The sequence below is a fragment of the Vipera berus genome, assembly GCF_964194415.1.
Source record: "Vipera berus genome assembly, chromosome: 5".
Classification (NCBI taxonomy): Eukaryota; Metazoa; Chordata; class Lepidosauria; order Squamata; family Viperidae; genus Vipera; species Vipera berus.
In genome coordinates this window covers 47,234,879-47,255,508 of record NC_138207.1, presented here as the reverse complement: position 1 = coordinate 47,255,508, position 20,630 = coordinate 47,234,879, and the positions used below count along the sequence as shown (strand labels likewise).

At 36.7% G+C, this 20,630-nt stretch overlaps 1 protein-coding gene across 1 annotated transcript in view; it reads right to left on the bottom strand.

Annotated features, from left to right (window-relative positions):
• The window catches only part of FBXW4 (F-box and WD repeat domain containing 4), an 88,744-nt gene extending 68,550 nt beyond the window's left edge, over window positions 1-20,194 (bottom strand). The window contains exons 1-5 of the mRNA XM_081328171.1: window positions 19,807-20,194; window positions 12,518-12,613; window positions 10,312-10,497; window positions 8,780-8,912; window positions 6,678-6,772 (exon numbers count right to left, since the gene is read on the bottom strand). Coding sequence (XP_081184297.1) covers window positions 6,678-6,772; window positions 8,780-8,912; window positions 10,312-10,497; window positions 12,518-12,613; window positions 19,807-20,030 — 734 coding nt within the window. The 5' untranslated portion in view covers window positions 20,031-20,194. The remainder of the gene's footprint in view (window positions 1-6,677; window positions 6,773-8,779; window positions 8,913-10,311; window positions 10,498-12,517; window positions 12,614-19,806) is intronic.
• Between the last annotated feature and the right edge of the window lie 436 nt (window positions 20,195-20,630).

Here is a 20,630-nt window from a genome sequence, read left to right as displayed (position 1 = left end):
TAAATGTATTATAGGAGATGACCAGGCTAAGCCCAAGGGAGGGGGTCAAATGTATCATCAGTCATGAGTCTCTTTGTGCCTACAAGAGATCTAACTCCAAACCATCTTGAATTCCTTTCACTCTTATCTACCACCAATTTGCTTGACAGTCATAGTTCAGCTTCTTGTAGAAAACTTATTTAAACTGCCTGGATTTTCTGATTTCCCTGGCACTTGACATGAACTGTTGTAACTCAAGGACTACCTGCATTGTGATGGTGCTAGTGTGCTCCCCTTATTGAGATGATTGCTTTCATTAAACCCTTGTGGGGTAAAATAAACAGACTTAAACTATTCAGGTAGCAGATATCTCAGGAGATTGGTACCCATCTAGGGTAGAATTGGCAAGTTTGTTCCATAGTCTAGCTCTCAATATTGAATCAAAGGTGGACCTAAAGTCAATAAAACAGAGTAGCACATTCTCTTATTAAATTGGTTAACAGTTAATAAAACTGCAGACATAACCAAAGGCAAGCCTTAATATTGTAGGGCGTGATGAAAATTAAATACAAGTAGCCCTAGTAAACTCAAAAGCTAGATCTTTAGTCTTTTCTTGCCTCTTTCCATCTGCCCCATAGATACCAAAGAGGCAACCAAGCTTAATTTGTATGATAGTGTACATTTTAGTATTCAAGATGCCTCTGACTTCAACCCAGCACACTGATATACCTGTTTCTACTATAAAAAAGTTAGTATCATGGTTCTCATATTTTTGCTTTTACAGTTAGGTTATTGAAGTGCTTGAAGTGTTATTACAAATCCTTAGAATTCTAAAATATCATAAGGGAAAAATAATCAGTCACAGCACATGTCAGCAATTTTGAATTAATGCAAACTTATGTTCCATTACATAGGCAACAATTCATTGTTTTAAATATGTGCATATTCAGAGCAAAGAAGTTTGGGAATCTAAAACCGGACTAGGATACTTAGCCACCTTAAAATTATTTTTACTCAAAGACCTAAGCTGGATGAAGAAAAACCTACCCTGTATCAGTCTTGCTCCCCACCGCACAAACTGTTTGTTCTTTCTAGGAAAGCAGCAATAGGTTTTGTTTTGTTTTGTTTTGAGGTTTTTCAAACTGACAGGTTTATAGGTTAACTGACACCTTCTCTCTGTGGAATTTTAATTAACTTCTCCCATCATTAATATGTTAAGGAGCTAAGGTTCTATTATATAGGGTCAGCAGTGTGTTTCAGGCCTTGCTATATCAGCCATCAAATTGAAGAATTAATGACGTGGCTAATCGTCTCTAATACTGGGGGTGGGAAGGAAAAAGAAATGTGATGTGATCAACAGTCTCATAAAACAAGCAAGTGATCCAAACCTGGTGGCTGATGGAGAAGCCACTCTGCAAGCTTCCATTTATCACCCAGTGGGGGGAAAAACACACTAGGTAAATATTGTGACAGAGAGTGTGTGTTCACTCCAGGGAGAGACGTTAGTGTTCTGACAAGAGGCCAGCCCTACAGGTCATCACTTAGGAAGATAAAACAGTGTGCAGTACAAGAGCATGCCCAGTAATAGCAATTCACTTGGTGCTTAGCACCTGAAATTCTAGAAGCTCTGAACAAGCAGCTCAAAGATTCTTAATATCGGTGCAACTAATTAAAAAAAATCTTAAACGGCTGTGTTCACTATTGGTGCTGGAAATATTGAGCTGCTCTAATAGTTTCTAACTCTATATTCAAAGAAAATGTCAAACAGTGCTCACTTAGTAGAATGGAAAGAAACTGGTCTCCCTTACATGCTCATTAATTCAAATTACTAAAGTGAATTAGGAACAAATTATTCAATAAAGTTACCATCTGACTCCAAATTTACACTAGGCAATGTAGAATAAAATCAACAGAATAAAAATAAAATGTTATAATTACCAAAAAAGAAGAAGAAGAAGAAAAGAAATAGACAACCATCCCAACCCAAGAACTGGGAGAAAAACCTGGTCCTTAAGCCTTTTCAGAATGCCAGCAGGGTGGGAGGCACATAGATTTCAAGAGTGTAGGCATGCAACACTGAAGGCACGTTTCTACCTCTGACTGAACTGTTCAGACAGATAGTACAGGAGTTGCAGGGGGGGATCCTTCAAGTAACCAGGCCCTATGCCCTAAGTAAGGAAAATACTACATGGGCAGCACACAAATCAAATCAAATCAATTAATTAATTAATTACAGGATAGAAAAAATATTCTGATAGCCTAAATATTGAAGCCAGAGTATTTCATTGTTTCACTTTCCCACCATTAATTTAGGCTTCAAAAAATTCTACATCAGATATCATTGCTCCAAATTCAAAGCAAGTTTATCACAGAAAAATTCAGAAAATGAAAGACATTGTAATTCAAAATAAAAAATGAGTTTACTAGATTACATTTTTTAACAATTTGGGCAATGTATAGCAGCAGTCCTATAAAATTATTTATAACTTATGTAATACACTACTCAAGCTGCAGTGATTGTTTTTTGAATAAAAATTGACATCTTTTATCTGGCTTCCACAGTAGAATGTGTACTATCATAACAGAAATGCATAAATCAAAATCATTTACTTAAAAAAAATTTTTAGAGCTTATTTCTTGCACACCAGACTATGTTCACAGAAACCCAGTTATAATATTAAATGTGTTTTAGTGATGTTCAATTATCTGATGTACTTGCAACATTCCACACCACCTATTTTCCTTGGTAAGTAGAGTCTGTCAACACTGCTGAGAGGATGAAGGGCATGATTCATTGTCATTATTTTTCTGATGTTCTATCCAGGGCTTTTAATTCTACTTGAGTCCAGTCTACCATTCCAGCTGTGCATCTAATGACTGGAAGTGCCCAAGTGTTAATTGTCTTGATGGTATTTCCTCAACTGAGTTTGGATTTTAGGTGCAGTTCATCTTCACCTTCATTTGTTGATCCGCCTTGTCTCTTTTTCCACCACTTTGGTGGGTATTATAAGTTCTTTCATTTAAGCTTTTTTTTTTTAAAAAAAATCTTATTCACCTCCTTTATCTAAACTCCGTTCTTGTTGCTTTTCTTTGGAGGTGCCCAGAACTGCACTCTTTCTTCTTTGTCATTTCTGACTGGTTCACTGTGATCTCTCCATCGATGGACTGATAGAAACATTTCTGTTCAACTGAAACTGGACATACTCCCTATAGTGTGCTATTCAACCTTTGTATCTGCTGATCGACTTGGCTATAGGCGTTATTTGCTGCTTTATTAATTCCAGTGCTTCCTTAATCTTCCTTGTTTCTAGGTGGTATTTCCTGATCAGGTATTCATTAGGGTTCTTGTTCTTTAATATGTTCTAGCATGCTTGCATCTGATCTTAAGTCTGCTGATCTTAATTTCCAGTCTGATTTTCCATTTGTTGCTGCCTGTTTGCCTTTTTATCTTGTTTGTTGATTTTATCTCCAAGGTATTATCATCTTGGATGATAATTCAAGGAATTCTTTAGGAATTCTAATCTAAGACAGAACTTACACTACATTTTTACTAATTTTGCAATTGTGTCTTCCACTCCTTGATGCTTTGTGTCAAAGAAGAAAATCATTCCTCCCTACTCTTCTGCTCCAACTAACTCCTTTGCAAATAAAATAAAATAAAATTTTAAAACCCTTCTTCAAATTTGCCCTCTTGATCACAAGCTCCCATTTACCTCTCCTCTTTCTGCCTCTATGTTCCCTGGGACTTAGCTATTAATTGATCATCTAACCAGGGAATCAGTCCAACTATAAGGAAACTACCCCCCCCCAACCAAGTCCATATGTTCAACAAAGCAAGCACACAGCTCAGCAAGTCCACCCTCACCCAATTTGCCAAACAAATGCAACTGATCAGTTTCACAAATTTATGAGCTCCCTCTTAAAACCTGCCATTGCTGAATGTCTCTGACTGTAAACTCCCAGTTGCTTCTTCTTTCTTCAAAGGAATTCTATGAGACACAGTAAGTGCACACAAAATTAAGTTTAAATAAATGTAGCCATATAAAAGTCTTGAGCTCACAACGTGTGAGGAGTCCTACACAAGCTTGCCACCTCATGCTAATAGCAACAGCAAGTACCACGTGGCACTGCAGCAGTGCAGATTGAGTGGAAATACCACGTGACAGGCAAATTCATTAGATCTATGTCACAGAGTCGCTAAGCAACCCTCCCTTCTACAGTAAAGCAAGGTGGGCTTTTTCCCTCTGGGACAGCAGGCAGGCATTCCTTCCACAGTCTTATAGCTCCGCACACCATAGCTTCCAATGCACAAGAGAGACATTCATTTCCTGCCTCCCTCCAAAAGGCTGAATGTCTTGCTTGAGCAGGAGATTGCACTAGAAGACCTCCAAGGTCCTTTCCAATTCTGGTATACTGTTACTAAATTATTGCATCCTTCCTCTCTCCTAAAAAGATTTAATTAATATCTATTGAGATTTGGGCCATATAGGGTCTAGGATCATTATAGCTGTATACATATTTCAATTTAATTAATCATTAAAGTTTCAGTAAGTTTGAAATACATTCAAAGGAGGAGGGAAAAAATGGGGAAATAATTAAAAAGGGTCTATATAAAATCTTTTCATATAATGTCTTTCTTTTTTTCTATTTTTTCCTTCCATTACAATAGCAAATTCCAAAAAGAAAAAAAAAACAATTTAAGTACTTACATAATATTGATTGTAATTACCAGTAACTAGTGGGTATATATTATATTCTATAAGCAAGAATGAACAAAGCTATTTTGGTGTAGTGGTTAAAAACATCAGGTTAGAAATTAGAAAACTATGAGTTCTGGTTCTGCACCAGTCCACTTTGGATGACTTTGGGCCAGTCATTCCCACTCAGGTCTAGGAGGAAAGCAATGGCAAACCACTTCTAAAAATACTGGAGACAGTTGCCAGTTGCGAGTCAAAAATGACTTGGTGGAACAACTTTTAACTGTGCATGTGGCAAATTATATTTTCAGTTCCTATACTTTAACTAAGAAATATATATATACACACTTCAACAGTTGTTATTTCATGTATTTGCAATTTAGTCTTGTGCTCATCTTGATAAGCAAAAATTGTTTAGGAAAAATTGCACAAAACATTTTTTTTTCTCACATAGCATGTCAGAAATTAGAAGGAACACTGTTAACAGTAATCCTGTCAGTTTAAGAAATACAGAACACAAAATATATACACAGAGGGTATTGTAATTAATACTGATGTTTATTAGTAGAGGCTACTGTAATTAATACTGATGTTTATTAGTAATGTGATACTTAGTAATATTCTGAAGTCAAATAGTACAAATGCAATTTTTCATTTCATGCTATTTTTGACTTTCATCTTCTTAGCAAGGCTCTGTATTTGTATAATAATAATATTTAATATTTGTATAATAATAATATTTAGACAGTGCAGTAATAGCAATATGATACCAATTAGAAATAGAATTGATACACGCAGATCCAATTTTCAAAGATCCACTGAATGCGGGGACATGTTATTGAATACAGCACTGTACTTCATGCATCTGTAATATAATTAAGCGTTATAGGATTCATAGCATCATAATTGTGAAAGAAACAGAAACAATTTGAAAGATCACATATGTTTTCAAACTAGTGTTTATAATGAGAACATGGACTACAAGAATAGTGCTGGAATTTTTAAAGGAAGAGAGATTGCCCTTTTTATTCAATTAAAATGTGCGCCCAATAAGCGCACAAGTTAAAACTAAAACATTTGTATGATTATTTAGTTGCAGGTACATACGGAACTTTTGCCTTCTAAAAGCATGGTGAGCCACACCACTCATTCAAAGGCTGAAAGCAAAAGAAAATCATAACTTCCTTCTCCACAAATCCTTTAGATAGAACAGTGCCAGGAATCAGATTACTGGCTAAAACAAATCAATAGCACTCATAAACATCAACAGATAAACAAACTTAATTGAAGTGATCTAAAAAATATTGGGAAGTAAAAGAAAAAGTGCACAAGGATCATGAAATTGTGAGGATGTAATGCACTGTGCAAGTGAGTCAGATGGTTCAATAATGGGGGGAAACTGAGTACAATACTAAGTATTAATAGTTTCTCCATATTTAATCTCATTTCATAAATTATTCTGAATATGTTCAGCTCTTACATGTATTATACGAAGGTTAGATTTGCTATTATTAAGAGAACCAACTCCTTAGTTCTGAATGGCTGTATAGTAACAATTTTTGAAAAAGACTGAAATAAAAACTGTTTTTGTAGTTTCAAGTAAGAAGTAGAACTGATTGCTTGGTCATTTATTTAACCTCCATAAATTAACAAACTACTGCATATCAAAATATTTCAAGGTTTTATTCTCACCCCACTTCAAATGAAATAAAAAGTTTTGACATTACAAATCAATAAAATAAAATCAAAACTTTCAATTTCTCAAATCTTAGGGTTCAGTTCAGTGGGGAAAAATATATACAATCGAAATATCGTTCAAACCACTCTCATCTTTTTCTACAAAATAAAGCTTTTGCAATTTTATGATTGATTCTATCATGACACAAAATGTTAAACTTCTTCTGACTGTAGGATAGGCAACTCTATGAATAGAAAATATTACATTAGATGTGAGATATCCATATATTGAAGGGAGATTTTTTTCAATGTCTTTTTTGTTACCTTGATAATGGACTAATAGCAATAGACCAGACCCGGTCTTCTGTCTGTATTGTATGCAGACACTGCCCAGCCCTGCCTGATGATAAGGACCAAACCTGAAGAGAGAAAAAAGATGAATGGTGCATAGTAAGATGGATATATAAATAGTTGTGTTTAAAAAGATAATTCCTCCCAATGAGATACTTTGAACACATTCTTAAATTAATGTAAAACCTCCATTCTATTATTTCAGTTACAAGATTTGGGGAGAATAACTTTGTTTATAGCAATGAAATAACAGAACGTCATACACTTAATAATAATTATACCTCATTATATATTATTTGTTCCCAGTCTAAAATGGTTTGTGAATGATTTTACACAAACCAGGTATTGAGTTTCAGAACCTGTTTCAAATTCCAAAATTTCTCTTCATCACCCTCCAGAATTGATATTCTACTTTTCACGTGCTAAAATTGAAGCCTCTGGTCCTCCCTCCATTTATTCTGTCCCTATTAAAAACCTTAGAGGTAGTCAAAGTTTGGCATATTGTTTGTGTTTGTTTGTTGACATTGATAATGCTTAGGATTGCAGGCTATTCAGTGTCAGTGAGGAATTTGGCACCTAGTGTCAGCAAAAGCAGCAGAAAAAACTTAGCTCTTTTAATGCATCCCTATCTCATAGAGGTTAAAAATATTGCTAGGAGCATGCTATCTGGTGCCTATCAATGTGGAATGTGCATTAGCAGCTACTCAAAGCTCAACCCTAATCAACACTCACTATCCTTCCAAAGCACCCAATGCACTTACAGCTCCCATTAGAGACCTAATAGGGATTCCCTTCAAGTTAGGAGTTAACACAAGGAAAATGTCAGGGTAAAAATAAAAGCAATTCTCTGCTCATAAGGATCAGGCTTGAAGAGTGTTAGTTGAGCCAGATTCCATTTCTGCCTTGAAAAAAAAACAATGAAGACAATTAAAGGAAAATTCTCTGTGACTTTCAAAATGCCCCCAAGGTCATGGGATGCCTTTAACTTCAGAGTAACAGAGCAAGCACACTGGACCCTGCAGAATTCTGTATAGTGGATCATCCATCATAATTAAATAGTTCTCTATCTTCTCATAAACACTGGGTATGCATTATTTTTACAGTTCTATTAGGTCAGCAAAATCCTCCAAGATGAACTGTGACATAGAAAAAGCCCCATATCAAAATACGCTATATTGAGACAAGTTCCGCTGTCCTCTTGAGTCATGTTTCTATATGGTTATATGATTTGGGTCACTGTCTCATTTCATATCATATGAACGCAGTAACAGTAACTCATATTATATTTATCTATGCTTTTTACATCAGCTTCTGGGGAAGAATTCAGAAACTTGCATAGAACTGTTTTTCAGTAAACACAGAAATTATTTCTGACCTATATATATAGAAAATGATAAAAATAAATCCAGGTTCTAAAAATAATTATCTCAATGTTTTGGGAGGAGAAGCAGAAAGAAGGAATTAAAAAAAATGAAGAAAACGTTATGCAACTCTTCCTCTTGCTCTCTGCTCTCCTCCATTGCTTCACCAGTGCAGAGGCCTAAAACAACACATGTTCTCAAAGCTTTGGACTGTACAAATTGCTTAAATATGCTGTAGACATTGTAACATATTATGAGTGTTGCAGTTAAGAAATACATTCATACTGCTATAATTTAAAGAAAATGATTATATTGCCATCCTGAGCTAGTACTTTTCTTCGCAGGGGAAAAATACTATTTTTTTAAAAAAACGAGCTAGATATTTCCTGTTAATAAATGTACTACAATGTTGATCTCACACATAAAATAGACACACACACTTCCAACTGTACTTTTCCCAATCTGTTTTTGATTTATTTATTTTTTGTCCCATCATTAGGTCATTTAAGGAAGAGAAACAAATAAAATATTCTAGGCTTCTAAACAGTTGGTCTTGTGCCTTTATCCAAGGACTGGAAGTTAGAGGACTTTGGCATTGGGTTTTTATTTGTGCACAAAGTTAAATATAAGAAGTACATTCTAGTCCCAGCCATCAACTGTGTTTAAGTACACTGACCTGATACCACAAATATACAGTAAAATGTATTCGCCCACCTTTGCTGTTCTGTCTCGAGAACCACTCACAATGATAGAGTCTTGGCAATCCACACAGTTCACTTCCTGTTGATGCCCAAGGATCTTAAAACTGAAAGAACCATTAAGTTTATGGAGGGTAATATTTCCATCTCTAGAAAATAAAATCACAAGCAAAAAAAAAATCATCATCTCAGATAAGATCATAAGGCATATAATACTGTGGCATATGATGAACAGCTGGTTTATCCTGATGAGGGACCTCTTATTCTGTAAGTAAGGCAGTTTACTGGATTAGGCTTTAAGCTATTCTAGGCTGCAGTAACTAGATATGTGCAAAATTACCAGCAGAAAAGGGAATTAGTGGAAGAACAGTTCCTCAGGCTCTAGCTGGAGTTACAGTGGAGATATCATTGCATAAACAGAGGCATAGAATCAAGATCACACGAAGTATTAGTACCACTTCATAAAATCCTAGTGAGACCACACCTGGAATACTGCAGCCAATTTTGATCACCATACTACAAAAAAGATGTTGAGACTTTGGAAAAGTTCAGAGAAGAACAACTAAGATGATCCAAGGCCTGGAGACGAAAACATATGAAGAACGGCTGCAGGACTTGGCTTTGGCTAGTCTAAAGAAAAGAAGAAATAGGGGTGACATGATAGCAGTATTCCAGTATTTGAGGGGCTGCCACAAAGAAGAGGGGGTCAAATTATTCTCCAAAGCACCAGGGGGCAGGACAAGAAACAATGGTTGGAAACTGACCAAAAACAAAAGCAACCTGGAATTAAGGAGAAACTTCCTGACAGTGAGGACAATCAACCAGTGAAACAGCTTGCCTCCAGAAATTGTGGGCGCTCCATCACCGGAGGTTTTTAAGAAGAGACTGGACAGTCACTTGTCTGAAATGGTATAGGTTCTCCTGCTTGAGTAGGGGGCTAGACTAGAAGACCTCCAAGGTCTCTTCCAGCTCTATTCTATTCTATTCAGTTCTGAAATATCAGCAGAATGCCAGTTTAATAACATACAGAGTTCAGTATATTTAAAATGCTAATAAATTCTGCATACTAAAAGGTGTCTACAAATTTATCCTAAAATATACCTTTCAGGGTATATATTTTTTTAAAAAATCAGGTCTACAGTTTCAGTTTCATGGAAATTACCTGCATTTACAGAAATAGTTTAACATATTTAATGACAATTTTTCAAATAATCAAGATTACTGCATTATTATGCAAATTCAAGTCCTATTTTGCACTAAGAAAATCAGATTATCTATATACCTATAGAATAAAATTCAAAATGTTCCTTTATCTATTATATATTCCATACACATGTCTTGTTTTTTGGTACAATTATTTGAATGTTGGTGTAACAGGAAGAGGCAAGGAATATAGTATATAGCTCACTACTATAAAGCTCTCTTCATTATCAATAGAAAACAATGTTCTGAAAGTGAGTTCTTCCTGTTCTCGTTCATCTATATATCAATGCTAATCGCTCAACAGTCTTCATTCTCCTCCCAGTTTCTCTTCAATAAAGAACTTACCCTCCTCCACTGATAATACGGCCATTATCAACTACAAAACGGCACACATCCTCCTGGTGACCAGAGAAAACTGTCTGAGGATACCATACGAAATTGGTATCTTTAGGGTAGTGCCAATAAAGGTGGATATCTTCTGCTTGGGATAGATAGAGGTAATCACCGTCTAGTTGCATCCAGGGCATTAAACTGGAGAGGAAAACATTTTAAATAGAAATCAGTGTGTATGATTTGGTTAGCCATACATATTTGTTTAATAAATAAATTAATAAATCAGTCAATTTCCACTGGGTAATGGTTTCATGTGGTATTTATTCATACCAAATACATAAATATAATGTATAAAAACCAATGCAAACATTGTATATATCATATTTGTAATCTGTGCAACTAATAGATCTCTAAATGCATTTTAGAAACCACACCATAACATTGGTAAAGTACATCTTCTAAAGGAGATCCAATATTCAATCTAGCTATTAGCCTGGGTGGTCTACATAAAATCGGTTTGATTTCAAATGCAAGTGAAATGAAATCCTGTTAGAACTTTGTATTTTAGAACTTCAAATTTCTTCTTTCTTAAAACATTCGTGCTTTACTTTATATTAATCCCAATCAAATCAAATCAAATGAAGAAGGAACTTCTTTATAGGAGTGTATTTGTACTTTTATTTTGCAAACTTAAAATAAAATATTCTATGCTATAAAGAGAGCAGTGAATAGGGTAGGCAGGGGAGTCCTTCCATACAAAAGATATGTAAACAAGCACAAAAAATACTGGAAAAATTTGGTGACAGAGAAGACTTCTATATAATGGCCGATACGGCAAGAAAAATTAAAAGCAACAAAGTGGTTCATAATAGGAAGTGGAAAGTAATCTAAAAAAAGAAATAATATACCAACTTAACAAGTTGCAAAATGGTCTGGGCCAGTTTAATCATTCCTTTTTAAAATATATAGGTCTCAACAATTACGATTATTCATAACATTTAATGGTTCATATCTACTTCATTTAATAGCAAGGGAATCTCATTATCATTATATAATTCTCTTATACTAAGCATTACCATTTTCTCTTGAAATATTAATAAAACTTTGTGAAGATTTGCCATTTGAACTTGATGAAGTTCACTGTTCTCTTTACAGCATAGAATTTATTTGCAATTAATTCAACAAATTACCAAGAATTGACTACGAATATAATTCATGAGCAGCACTAAAATTGAACCGTATAAATTCAAATTTTTCCTGAGTGTTTTCAAAAGGTTGTAGACAAAATGGTATATATTATTGTCTTTTCAGGCAATGGCCAATTATCCAGGCTTTTTGTTGAAAGTTTTGAAAGAAATTGTTAAAATCAGTTAATAGTGTTTATAAAAAGCATGCTGCTGGTTCATTGCCTGTATTTGCTATGTTATATTAACAAACACAATTTAAAAATTGCTTCATTTCTTGATGCTAACTGCCAGTGTTGTTATTACAAAACATCTGATCAAGGGTATTTAAAATATGAGAGATTGCTCCAGCAGAAAAAAAAATATACAATACCAAAAATTTGAAAAAATGGTAATGAAGGATACCTTTGCCAATTTAGGTTAGTCACTATAATGTTTGCATTAAAATAATATACATACACAGTCATACAAATAGACACACAGACACACAAATATGTATAGATATACATAATATGTCCTGTGTGAGTTCAAAGCTAAATAATCATTAAGTAGCAAATGGATTTTTTTCAAGCCCCAACAAAAGATAACATTTTATCTTTATTTACTATTTAATTAATAGTAAATACCTATTTTGGGGAAAACAGAAAATATTCTTATTTGTGGAAAAATCTGCTATTACCTGAAATTAATTAATTAATTCTTTCTGTCTGTCTGTTTGTTGTAGTGGAAAAGTCTTTACCCTTCTTGGAAGCAAGAAGTAATGAAAGAGAGACTATGTTGTCACTAGCCTTTAGTCAGCCCTATTTAAAATTAGTAACCACCAGGAAAAGGATAGCATAAAACTAAAAATGTATTGAGAACTGGGATATTAGAAAAATATTAGTGATATAAGCTAGTAAAGCCTTACAATAAGCAACTGCAAAATGCCCAAATTCAACGTAACAGCCCAATAGAGGCCAAAAATGGGATGAATGCCAAAGAAAGGTAACTCTAGCTGTAGATAGTAGGGTGAGGAAAGAAAAGGAATCACTTGCTTGCGTTTCCATCTGAGGACTGGAATTCTTCGACAGCGTCCAAGCCTCCAATTCTGAGAAACTTTGACCCTTTCTTTCACTGGGATTCCTACCTCTCTGCAGGAAGAAAAGACAATGTAAAGTCAAGGCCTGATAGGACTCCATGAAAATTAGGATATGGCCACAAAGAACTGGTGATTTTATTACAGTTCCAGTTTTCAAAGGAAAAGAAAAACAGAATTGGCCAGTCAATGTAATCCCCTTTCTGCAATAAAATATATTTGCAATCCTAGTACACTAGGAACTAAACTCTTTGAAATTTTCCAGATAGAAATCTTCTAACACATTACACTGACTGTACACGTTTCCAGTAATTTAGCAGACTTTAGTATATGTATCTCGTTATTTTCTAGTAATTTAGAAAATGTGAACGAATAATATTTCTTCCCATAGTTATCACATGCTTCTGACACTCTGAAGCACTATTTTAGGAACCTGGAATGTATCTTTATTTAAAATTGTTAAACAATGTGTCTTATTATTACATAAAAATTGTTATGATGGTTCCACAAACTTGATTTTTTTTTTTGTTTGGGTGGGGGGTCACCTTAATAAAATGGCTATTAAACTGGGCATCTTCTTTTTCTGGTCAATATTAAACTCAGGACCCTTTTTTTCCTGGTCACTTCTCATTCCTGTTTTCCAAGTCACTGCTTAGTTTATTTTCATTTGAAAGCATGTGCTTCACAATGAATCCTCATGCAGAGGAGAATACATTCGTAACTATAGCTCAAAGCTATAAACTGGTCCAGAGCAAACAGGACTTGCCCAAAATAATACACATAATAATAATAATGAGTAATACATAAAATAATAATAATGAAAAACGAAAAAGATCAGTCACATATCAAGGAGGTTTTGTTTAACCAGCACTATCAAGAGATCAGAGTTTAAATGTAGTACTTGGTGGACCAATGAAGTGAAGAATGAGTAACCCCTGAATCTTCTGCATGAAATCAAACTACTTTTAAAAGCATATATAACAGGGAGAGAAGCAAACTTCAGAAATGTTTTTATCAGGGCCTTGTGCATTCTATCACCAAGCTCTTGATTACCGACCCCTCAAATTCATGGCAAATTGCAAAACTAGAGTTATTGCAGCTGTTTATTATTAACACAAATTTGAAAGAACATTGTTTTCATGGAGCTAGAAAGGTGAGTTCAGGCTAATTAGCTACAGTCAACTTCAACAGTATGGTTTAAGCAGGTATTACTGCATGTTCCTTCCTTCATTACCCTTACTTCACACTTTCCTCTCCTATTATTCTGGCCATCCTTACTGTTAAATTTTGGCCTGAAAATTACTTGAAACAATGACTTATTTTTTCCCAATAATTTATTGGCATAAGTTGGTCCACTGACAAATATGTTGACATTCCAGGCATTCCATGTACATATTTTTCACTATCATTCCAAAACTCAGGAACTCAACCCAAATTCTCAGATTTTCCATGATACAGTAAGTCTGAAGTTACATCATTACATGTAACTTCACATCTGGATACAACACTTTTGTACAAATGTTTATACAAAAAAAATCTACTCGTGGTCTAGTTTTATCCTTTAAAACAAGGTTACAATAGTGAATAACAGTGGCTAATACTTTCTTTTTTTAAGGCCACTACTCTAAGTAAGACTTGCTTCCCAAGGCCATTACAAAGTACAACACAAAATGTAGGGCATTTATAGCGCAACAAAATTCATGTGTGCTAAAGGCATGTATCCCTGTCCATCTCAAGAGTTACTTTAAAACAGAGAGATACATAGCATTTTTCTGTGACATCTTTCGTTCTTTATTATACTAGAAATTCAAAACTAGAACTAGTTCTGCTCTACGCAATCACAGAAGTAGTCATAGAAGTATGTAAATAAGTAAACAAATAGAGTGGAAACATGAACTAGGCTCTGCTGCCAAATAAACAAACAAAAAGGCTGCAATTGGAGATTTTCCATCCGTCAAACATGACGTTGAATTGAAGATCTCTAACTTCCCATTTAGCTGTGAGGGATAACAAAGAAAAAGCTCTTTTCATGCATTACTGGACAGACCTGAAAAATCATGAATAATACATTTAAAACAATAGAAACACACACAAAAAGTGGTGCTTTTAAACCGTTTTCTTTTTGTGTCTCAGTAGGCTATGTTAGAATTAAAGGGACATTAAGCATTGGTTGCTGGGTGGTAGGTCTGAGATAACTAAAACCATATTTATTTTATAACATAATTTTTAAAACACACCAATTCAAAACAGTGAAAGTTGTACGTTAATTTTCATAGTCTTGAGAAATTTTCTTTATGGCATCTCACACCTTGTTAGCAATGAACTCCTTTCCACTGTTTGTTTGACATAAAATAAATGGCACAGGCTATGCAATTATATTCATATCCTATGTTTAATTGGGCTTAATCCCTAATAATTATATTGTGGACTTGTTTCTGCACTTGTCTATTTGGCTTGCTTTGTTAAATCAGATGATAATTGAATAGTTTATTATTATTATTATTACTGTTATTACTAAAGGATGAGTTGGGATATTCTAATGACTAAGGATTTATTTGTGAATTCAGTTAAGATCACATTTGTGACTAGGACACATGAAAGACCACTAACTGACACTGCAGAAGAATTACAGTTATCCTTCTTACCTCTTTTCCCAAGCACTACTATTGTTTCAAAAATGACAAAGTGCCCAAAAGAGGGGGGGGGGAATCCCCCTTTAAACAAAGATCTGTTGTGGCTGTTAATGCATGGGAGAATGTGTAACCTGGCCCTGAGGCCTGGCCAAACCAGTATTCCCAGCTCTTTCCACACTGCCTGTGGCTCAATTATTCTTACTCTTCAATTCCACTCCCTTTTCCGGCACTTTGTCACCATTATAATTTGACTGCATTCCTCTGCATGGGATCAGCTTTACACAAAACATATAGATTTATTTCACCTAAAAATTTTCTCCTGGTCACATAGACACCAAAGAGTCAATTGACAGATATTATTCAATGCACCCTACTTAAAGAAGTTGTTTTATTTTATATGATTATTTACATTTTGTCCTTCAACTATATGCCCCATGACCAAGCTATACACAAAAATACAAATTTATAAAAAGAACATATATATGGTAGTTTAGGAAAAGGGCAAGGAATTTTTTTTTAAAAAAACTCTGCTGAGTGTCAAAGTAATATCTTGGGAGACCACTACAGGCTCAGCATATGGTCACTGAAATGGTTATTTCTATATGTGGCAAGGTAGAAAAGGACCTCCAGTTGGTAGGTAGTCCTTTAGTTACCTCTGACCCAAGCCATGAAAGTTTTCAAATGTCAATACTTAAATGTCAATACTTTGAACTGAACCCAGAATTAACTAATGCTGTATGCTCAAAGCAGACATTTCCATTTGGGAGTCTGGAAGTTGTATTTTGAGATTTCACCTTCAGAAGAAATATCTAAACTCCAATCTATATCATATAGCAGATGGATAACTGTAACTGGGCAAAAACTATTGGAAAAATATAGTGGCTGACATAGTAGTCTATAGTAGAATCTGTCGCATATTCATGGTGGGAATACACTTCTCTCTAAGAATGCCTGTGAACTTAAAAGTTAAAATCCATTTAAGGATAAGGCTCAAACAGATAAGCTTAACTGTAGATATGAAATAAGTCCTTATAATGATGATCAGCTCCTACAACTGTTCATATTCTGCATTTCTTTCTCTCCTTATATTTTAGCTAACATTTTCTGCCATTTGAGAACACTTCAACATATAAAACTTCAAACAGCATCTATTATATTATCTAACATTATCTCCATCATACATTGGTACCATTAACACAATAGGTCTATATTTACTTCAGGTTATTGGAATGCTTATAGGGATAAGGCTACAATTGAATATACTATATTGCCTACAATACCCTAAAACAGGGGTGTCAAACTCAATTTCATTGAGGGCCGCATCAGCATTGCGGTTGCCCTCGGGTGTGTGTGTGTGTGTGTGTGTGTGTGTGGCCAGGGTGGGTGCAGCCTACTGGGTGGGTGTGGCTGGAGTGGGTGTGGCCTACTGGGTGGGCATGGCCAGTTCTACATCATTCACGTCAAGGGTGACTGTGGGGGCCTGGGCAGGAGTGGAGCAGATCTGAGGGTCTCTGGCAGAAGGGAGTGGGATCGGGGCAAGTGTCAAGGCATGATCCACTGGAGGAGCCTCACTGTTCCTCTCAGGCCATGCGAGGGGGGGCTGGATGGTCCCACGGGCTGCCCGGAGCCCTGGGCAGCAGAGGTTAAACACCCAGCCCGGCCCTCAAGCACCCGCAGCACCAAGCCCAGCCCCACTTCCCTAAGGGGGTGCCCAGCTGCACTTACCTCCTCAAGCCTGCTGCTGCTATGTTTGCTCTCCTTAGCCAGTTTGCTCATGATAGTATGAGGGCAGTCAGAGGGAGGCCCACTCCCTCTCCATGGGAGGATACCCGGCTTTGTATCCAATGCTTTCTTAGCAATAGGATGGGAGACCCCCAGGATAGGCCAGGAGGAGGGGGCAAGGGGATGGTGTTTGATATGTCTGCCCTAAAACATCATACTAATCCTATGGGAAAGAAATAGGTGCTTTCCTTATCTATCATTTACACTGTCATTCTAAAGGGCATATAATTCTAAGCAGTGGTGAGATTCAGCCAGTTTGCACCCATTCAGCATAACCGGTAGCTAATTTTTTGTTGCCGAGGCACAGAATGGACTTGGGGAAGCAGCATCCACACAGAGAACAGGTTGTTCACATATTTAAATCCCACCACTGATTCTAAGTGTCATATAATTTTTGATTGGCATTGTGCATTTTTAATAGAAAAATGTAATAGCTATTGTTAAAAACAATGTATTATTTATCCCATTTGTACCCTAATGACTTTACCAGGACGCTTGAGGTTTTTAATAATAATGTATAATTCTCCTACTTAATCTCTTATAATTAACTCTAATCCCCACTTCAATGAATAAGAATACAGCCTGAAACAGATGAAACTGATTAAGACTTGGCTAAGCTAGAACCTAGGACATGAAGTTAACCCTAAGTTTGTTTTAACTACAATTAACCATGTAACCATGACATGTTTGTGAAGAAAAAAACCATGAGCTTACAGATCACAATGATTGGATTCATATGTATGCTAATCCAAAATAAAATACATTACATTATATATTAAATAATATGTCTATTTGCAACTGGTAATATTATAATTGTCAGATTTCCCAATGTAGTTGCAACATATTGGGCACCAAATAAGAGATATAAGAAGTAGCAAGAGGTGAGAAACTGAACAATTTGTTAAGCTGTGAGAAAATTATGTTTCCAAAAAACAGATTTTGTAATAGCCTAAAAGCAAACTTTATTGCTTTTCTTTGTACTATGGGGTGCAGTATAATAAATCAAATAGAAACTATGAATATATCTTCAAAAATGTACATACAGGCAGGCCTCAACTTACGACCATAATGATCACAAATGGTAATGGCCATTAAGCAAGATAGCCTCGCTTAACAACCTCACACCGCATGCTGCACCTGATGGGACTATTAAGCAAATGCATGGATCATTAAGGGAAGCAGGTGGTACCTCAGGGGTGGAAGAGGCCCTAGAACAGGCATGTCAAACTGCCGGCCTGCAAGCCAGATGCGTCACGCCAAAACCGCACCCACCCCATTGCCGGCAATGGGGAAAAAGTCCCAATACGTCATGTAATATCACACGACATTGCGAGTTTGACATGCCTGCCCTAGAAGGCCTAGTGCAGGCCCAGGCTCCCGTCCCAGGGCTTCTCCCACTCCTACTGAGCAATCCCTATGCTCAGATCCTGTAAGGAACAGTTAAGGATTAAACCTGGACCTTCTGCATATTCTACCATCTAATTATGGTTATTCCAATACTAACTACAATTTCTCTTTAATGCTAATGCTTTAATGCTATTACTGATAAACTAGTTTTATAAACAGTTAATTCATCAGAATGTTAATAGCAGATTTAGCATCCAACTACTCCATGAAGCACTTAAATACTATTAATCTAATAACAGCGAGCCAATTTGGTGTAGTGGTTCAGCGAGCCAATTTGGTGTAGTGGTTAAGTGTGAGGATAGAGCAGTGAGTTTAACACCCCCTTAAGCAAGAGGTTAGCTGGGTTACTTTGGGCCAGTTGCTCTTGTTCAGCCCTAGAAAGCAGGCAATGGCAAACCACTGGCAGTTTTGTACTGATCAGAAAAGACATTCCATTTTCTAGATTAACATAATTTAGAAATGCTGTATCTGTGATTGTCACACTAAAGGACCTCCAGTGGTACCACTTGTTCTTTTTATCAACGGACTCAGACATACTGAAACAAATGCAGATTTATAAGTTTCATTCATTTATAAGTTTCATTCTACGTAACCCTGCAGACCTATGGAAACTCACATTCTAACAAAATCAAAACATTAATAAAAATAACAACAATAATAATAAAAAGTTGGAAGGGACCTTGGAGGTCATCTAGTCAACAGAACTACTGGTTCAAATAGCTTGTGCACATCTTCTAAGAAAGTGCTTTAATTATAAAGAACTAGTTGGATAGTCCAAAATTATTCTGATTGGAAAAATATATGAACACTGTAGAATTCCTAAAACGTTTTTCGGTTTTAAAAAAGCAAAGCCCAGCCTCACTCAAAAATAACTGGGAAAAGTGGAAAGTTCTATCCCTATTTTTTTACAGGTATGTAAAAACAGGATACACCCCTCAAAATGAACTACAAGAGTTTATTCCCTGGATTCGCTTTAAAGTGAGCCAGCTAAACTTGTCCTGAAATAAGTAAGAGTCGGATTTGCCTTAACGATGGTTCTAATTGGAACCCGGGGCGGGGCAAGTATCAAAAAACTGGAATGAGAAAAGTCACCAGCAATTTAGTTGCCTAGTATGTTCCAGGGAACGTAAAATGGGAAGTTTCCCTTCTGAGCAACTGAATTCAAAACTACTTCATACCCAAGCACGGGACCCGACCCAACCCAACCCAACCCGGACCTGAGACCTCCCACCTGCACAAAGCAAAGCTTCTAGTCAGGGCTTTAAGCAGCATTTCCCCCTCCTTCCGCCCCGCGACTACGCCGTTTCAAACACAGCCCTCCTCCCTTATCAAGCGGGCGGGCTTGATTTCAGAGTCGCTCCTTAGCAACCAGTTAGGCCGCACGCCCTGTTTTTCCCAACCAGCCTTCCCCAGCTTAGGCGCTTACAGGTCGGCGCCCAGCGCGCTGAAGCCTGCGTTCAGGGAGAAACGGGCCAGGCGCCTCCACAGCACATCACGGGAAGTGAAACGGAAAAGGCGGCGACAGGTCTGGCCCAGGCGGCCCAAGGCCCTCGCGTCCAGGTACGAACAGATCAGCAGCAGCAGTTCCTCCGGCAACGTCCACAGCGGAGATCGGATCTCGGTCTGCGGAGGGCTGCTGGGCCTCCCCATGGAGGGGCGACCTCTCCCAGCCGGGCCCGGCAGCGACAAAATCAACAGCGGGAACGCTGCTGCTGCTTGCCGGGCCCGGGTAGGCCGTCGCTCTTCGGGGCGGCTGTTTCTGCCCGCCTGCCGGAGCCGTCACATGACAGCGTCCTGCCCTCCAAACACCGGTCTTCGTAATGCATTAAACGCCTGAACTAGCTCTGCGTGGAGTTCAGGATGGAAAAAGACAATCGGATACTCTTTCTCCCCAGGGCCAGCATATGTTTCTCGCTAGGATAGACTAGTTGGAGGCAGGTTTAGTTCTAATGAGCTGGTAGGCAAGGATAGCTATACGTAATCTAGCATATTGTGAGAACCTAGCCTGGGCGATTATTTTAATTCATGCACAAACCCAGAAAACGGGTCGATAAATTATGGGTAAGTATGTTATGCAAGCAACTGCTCATGCTAGGTTTATTATCTCTGCAGGAGTTTTCTGCATATTTTCCTCCCTCAGGATTGTAACAACGTCCAACCACTTTACAGACAATAGGAATAGATTTGTATCTTCCTGGTTCCTAAAGAAGTGGTGAATATCTATATTACATGAATTGCCAAAATATCATT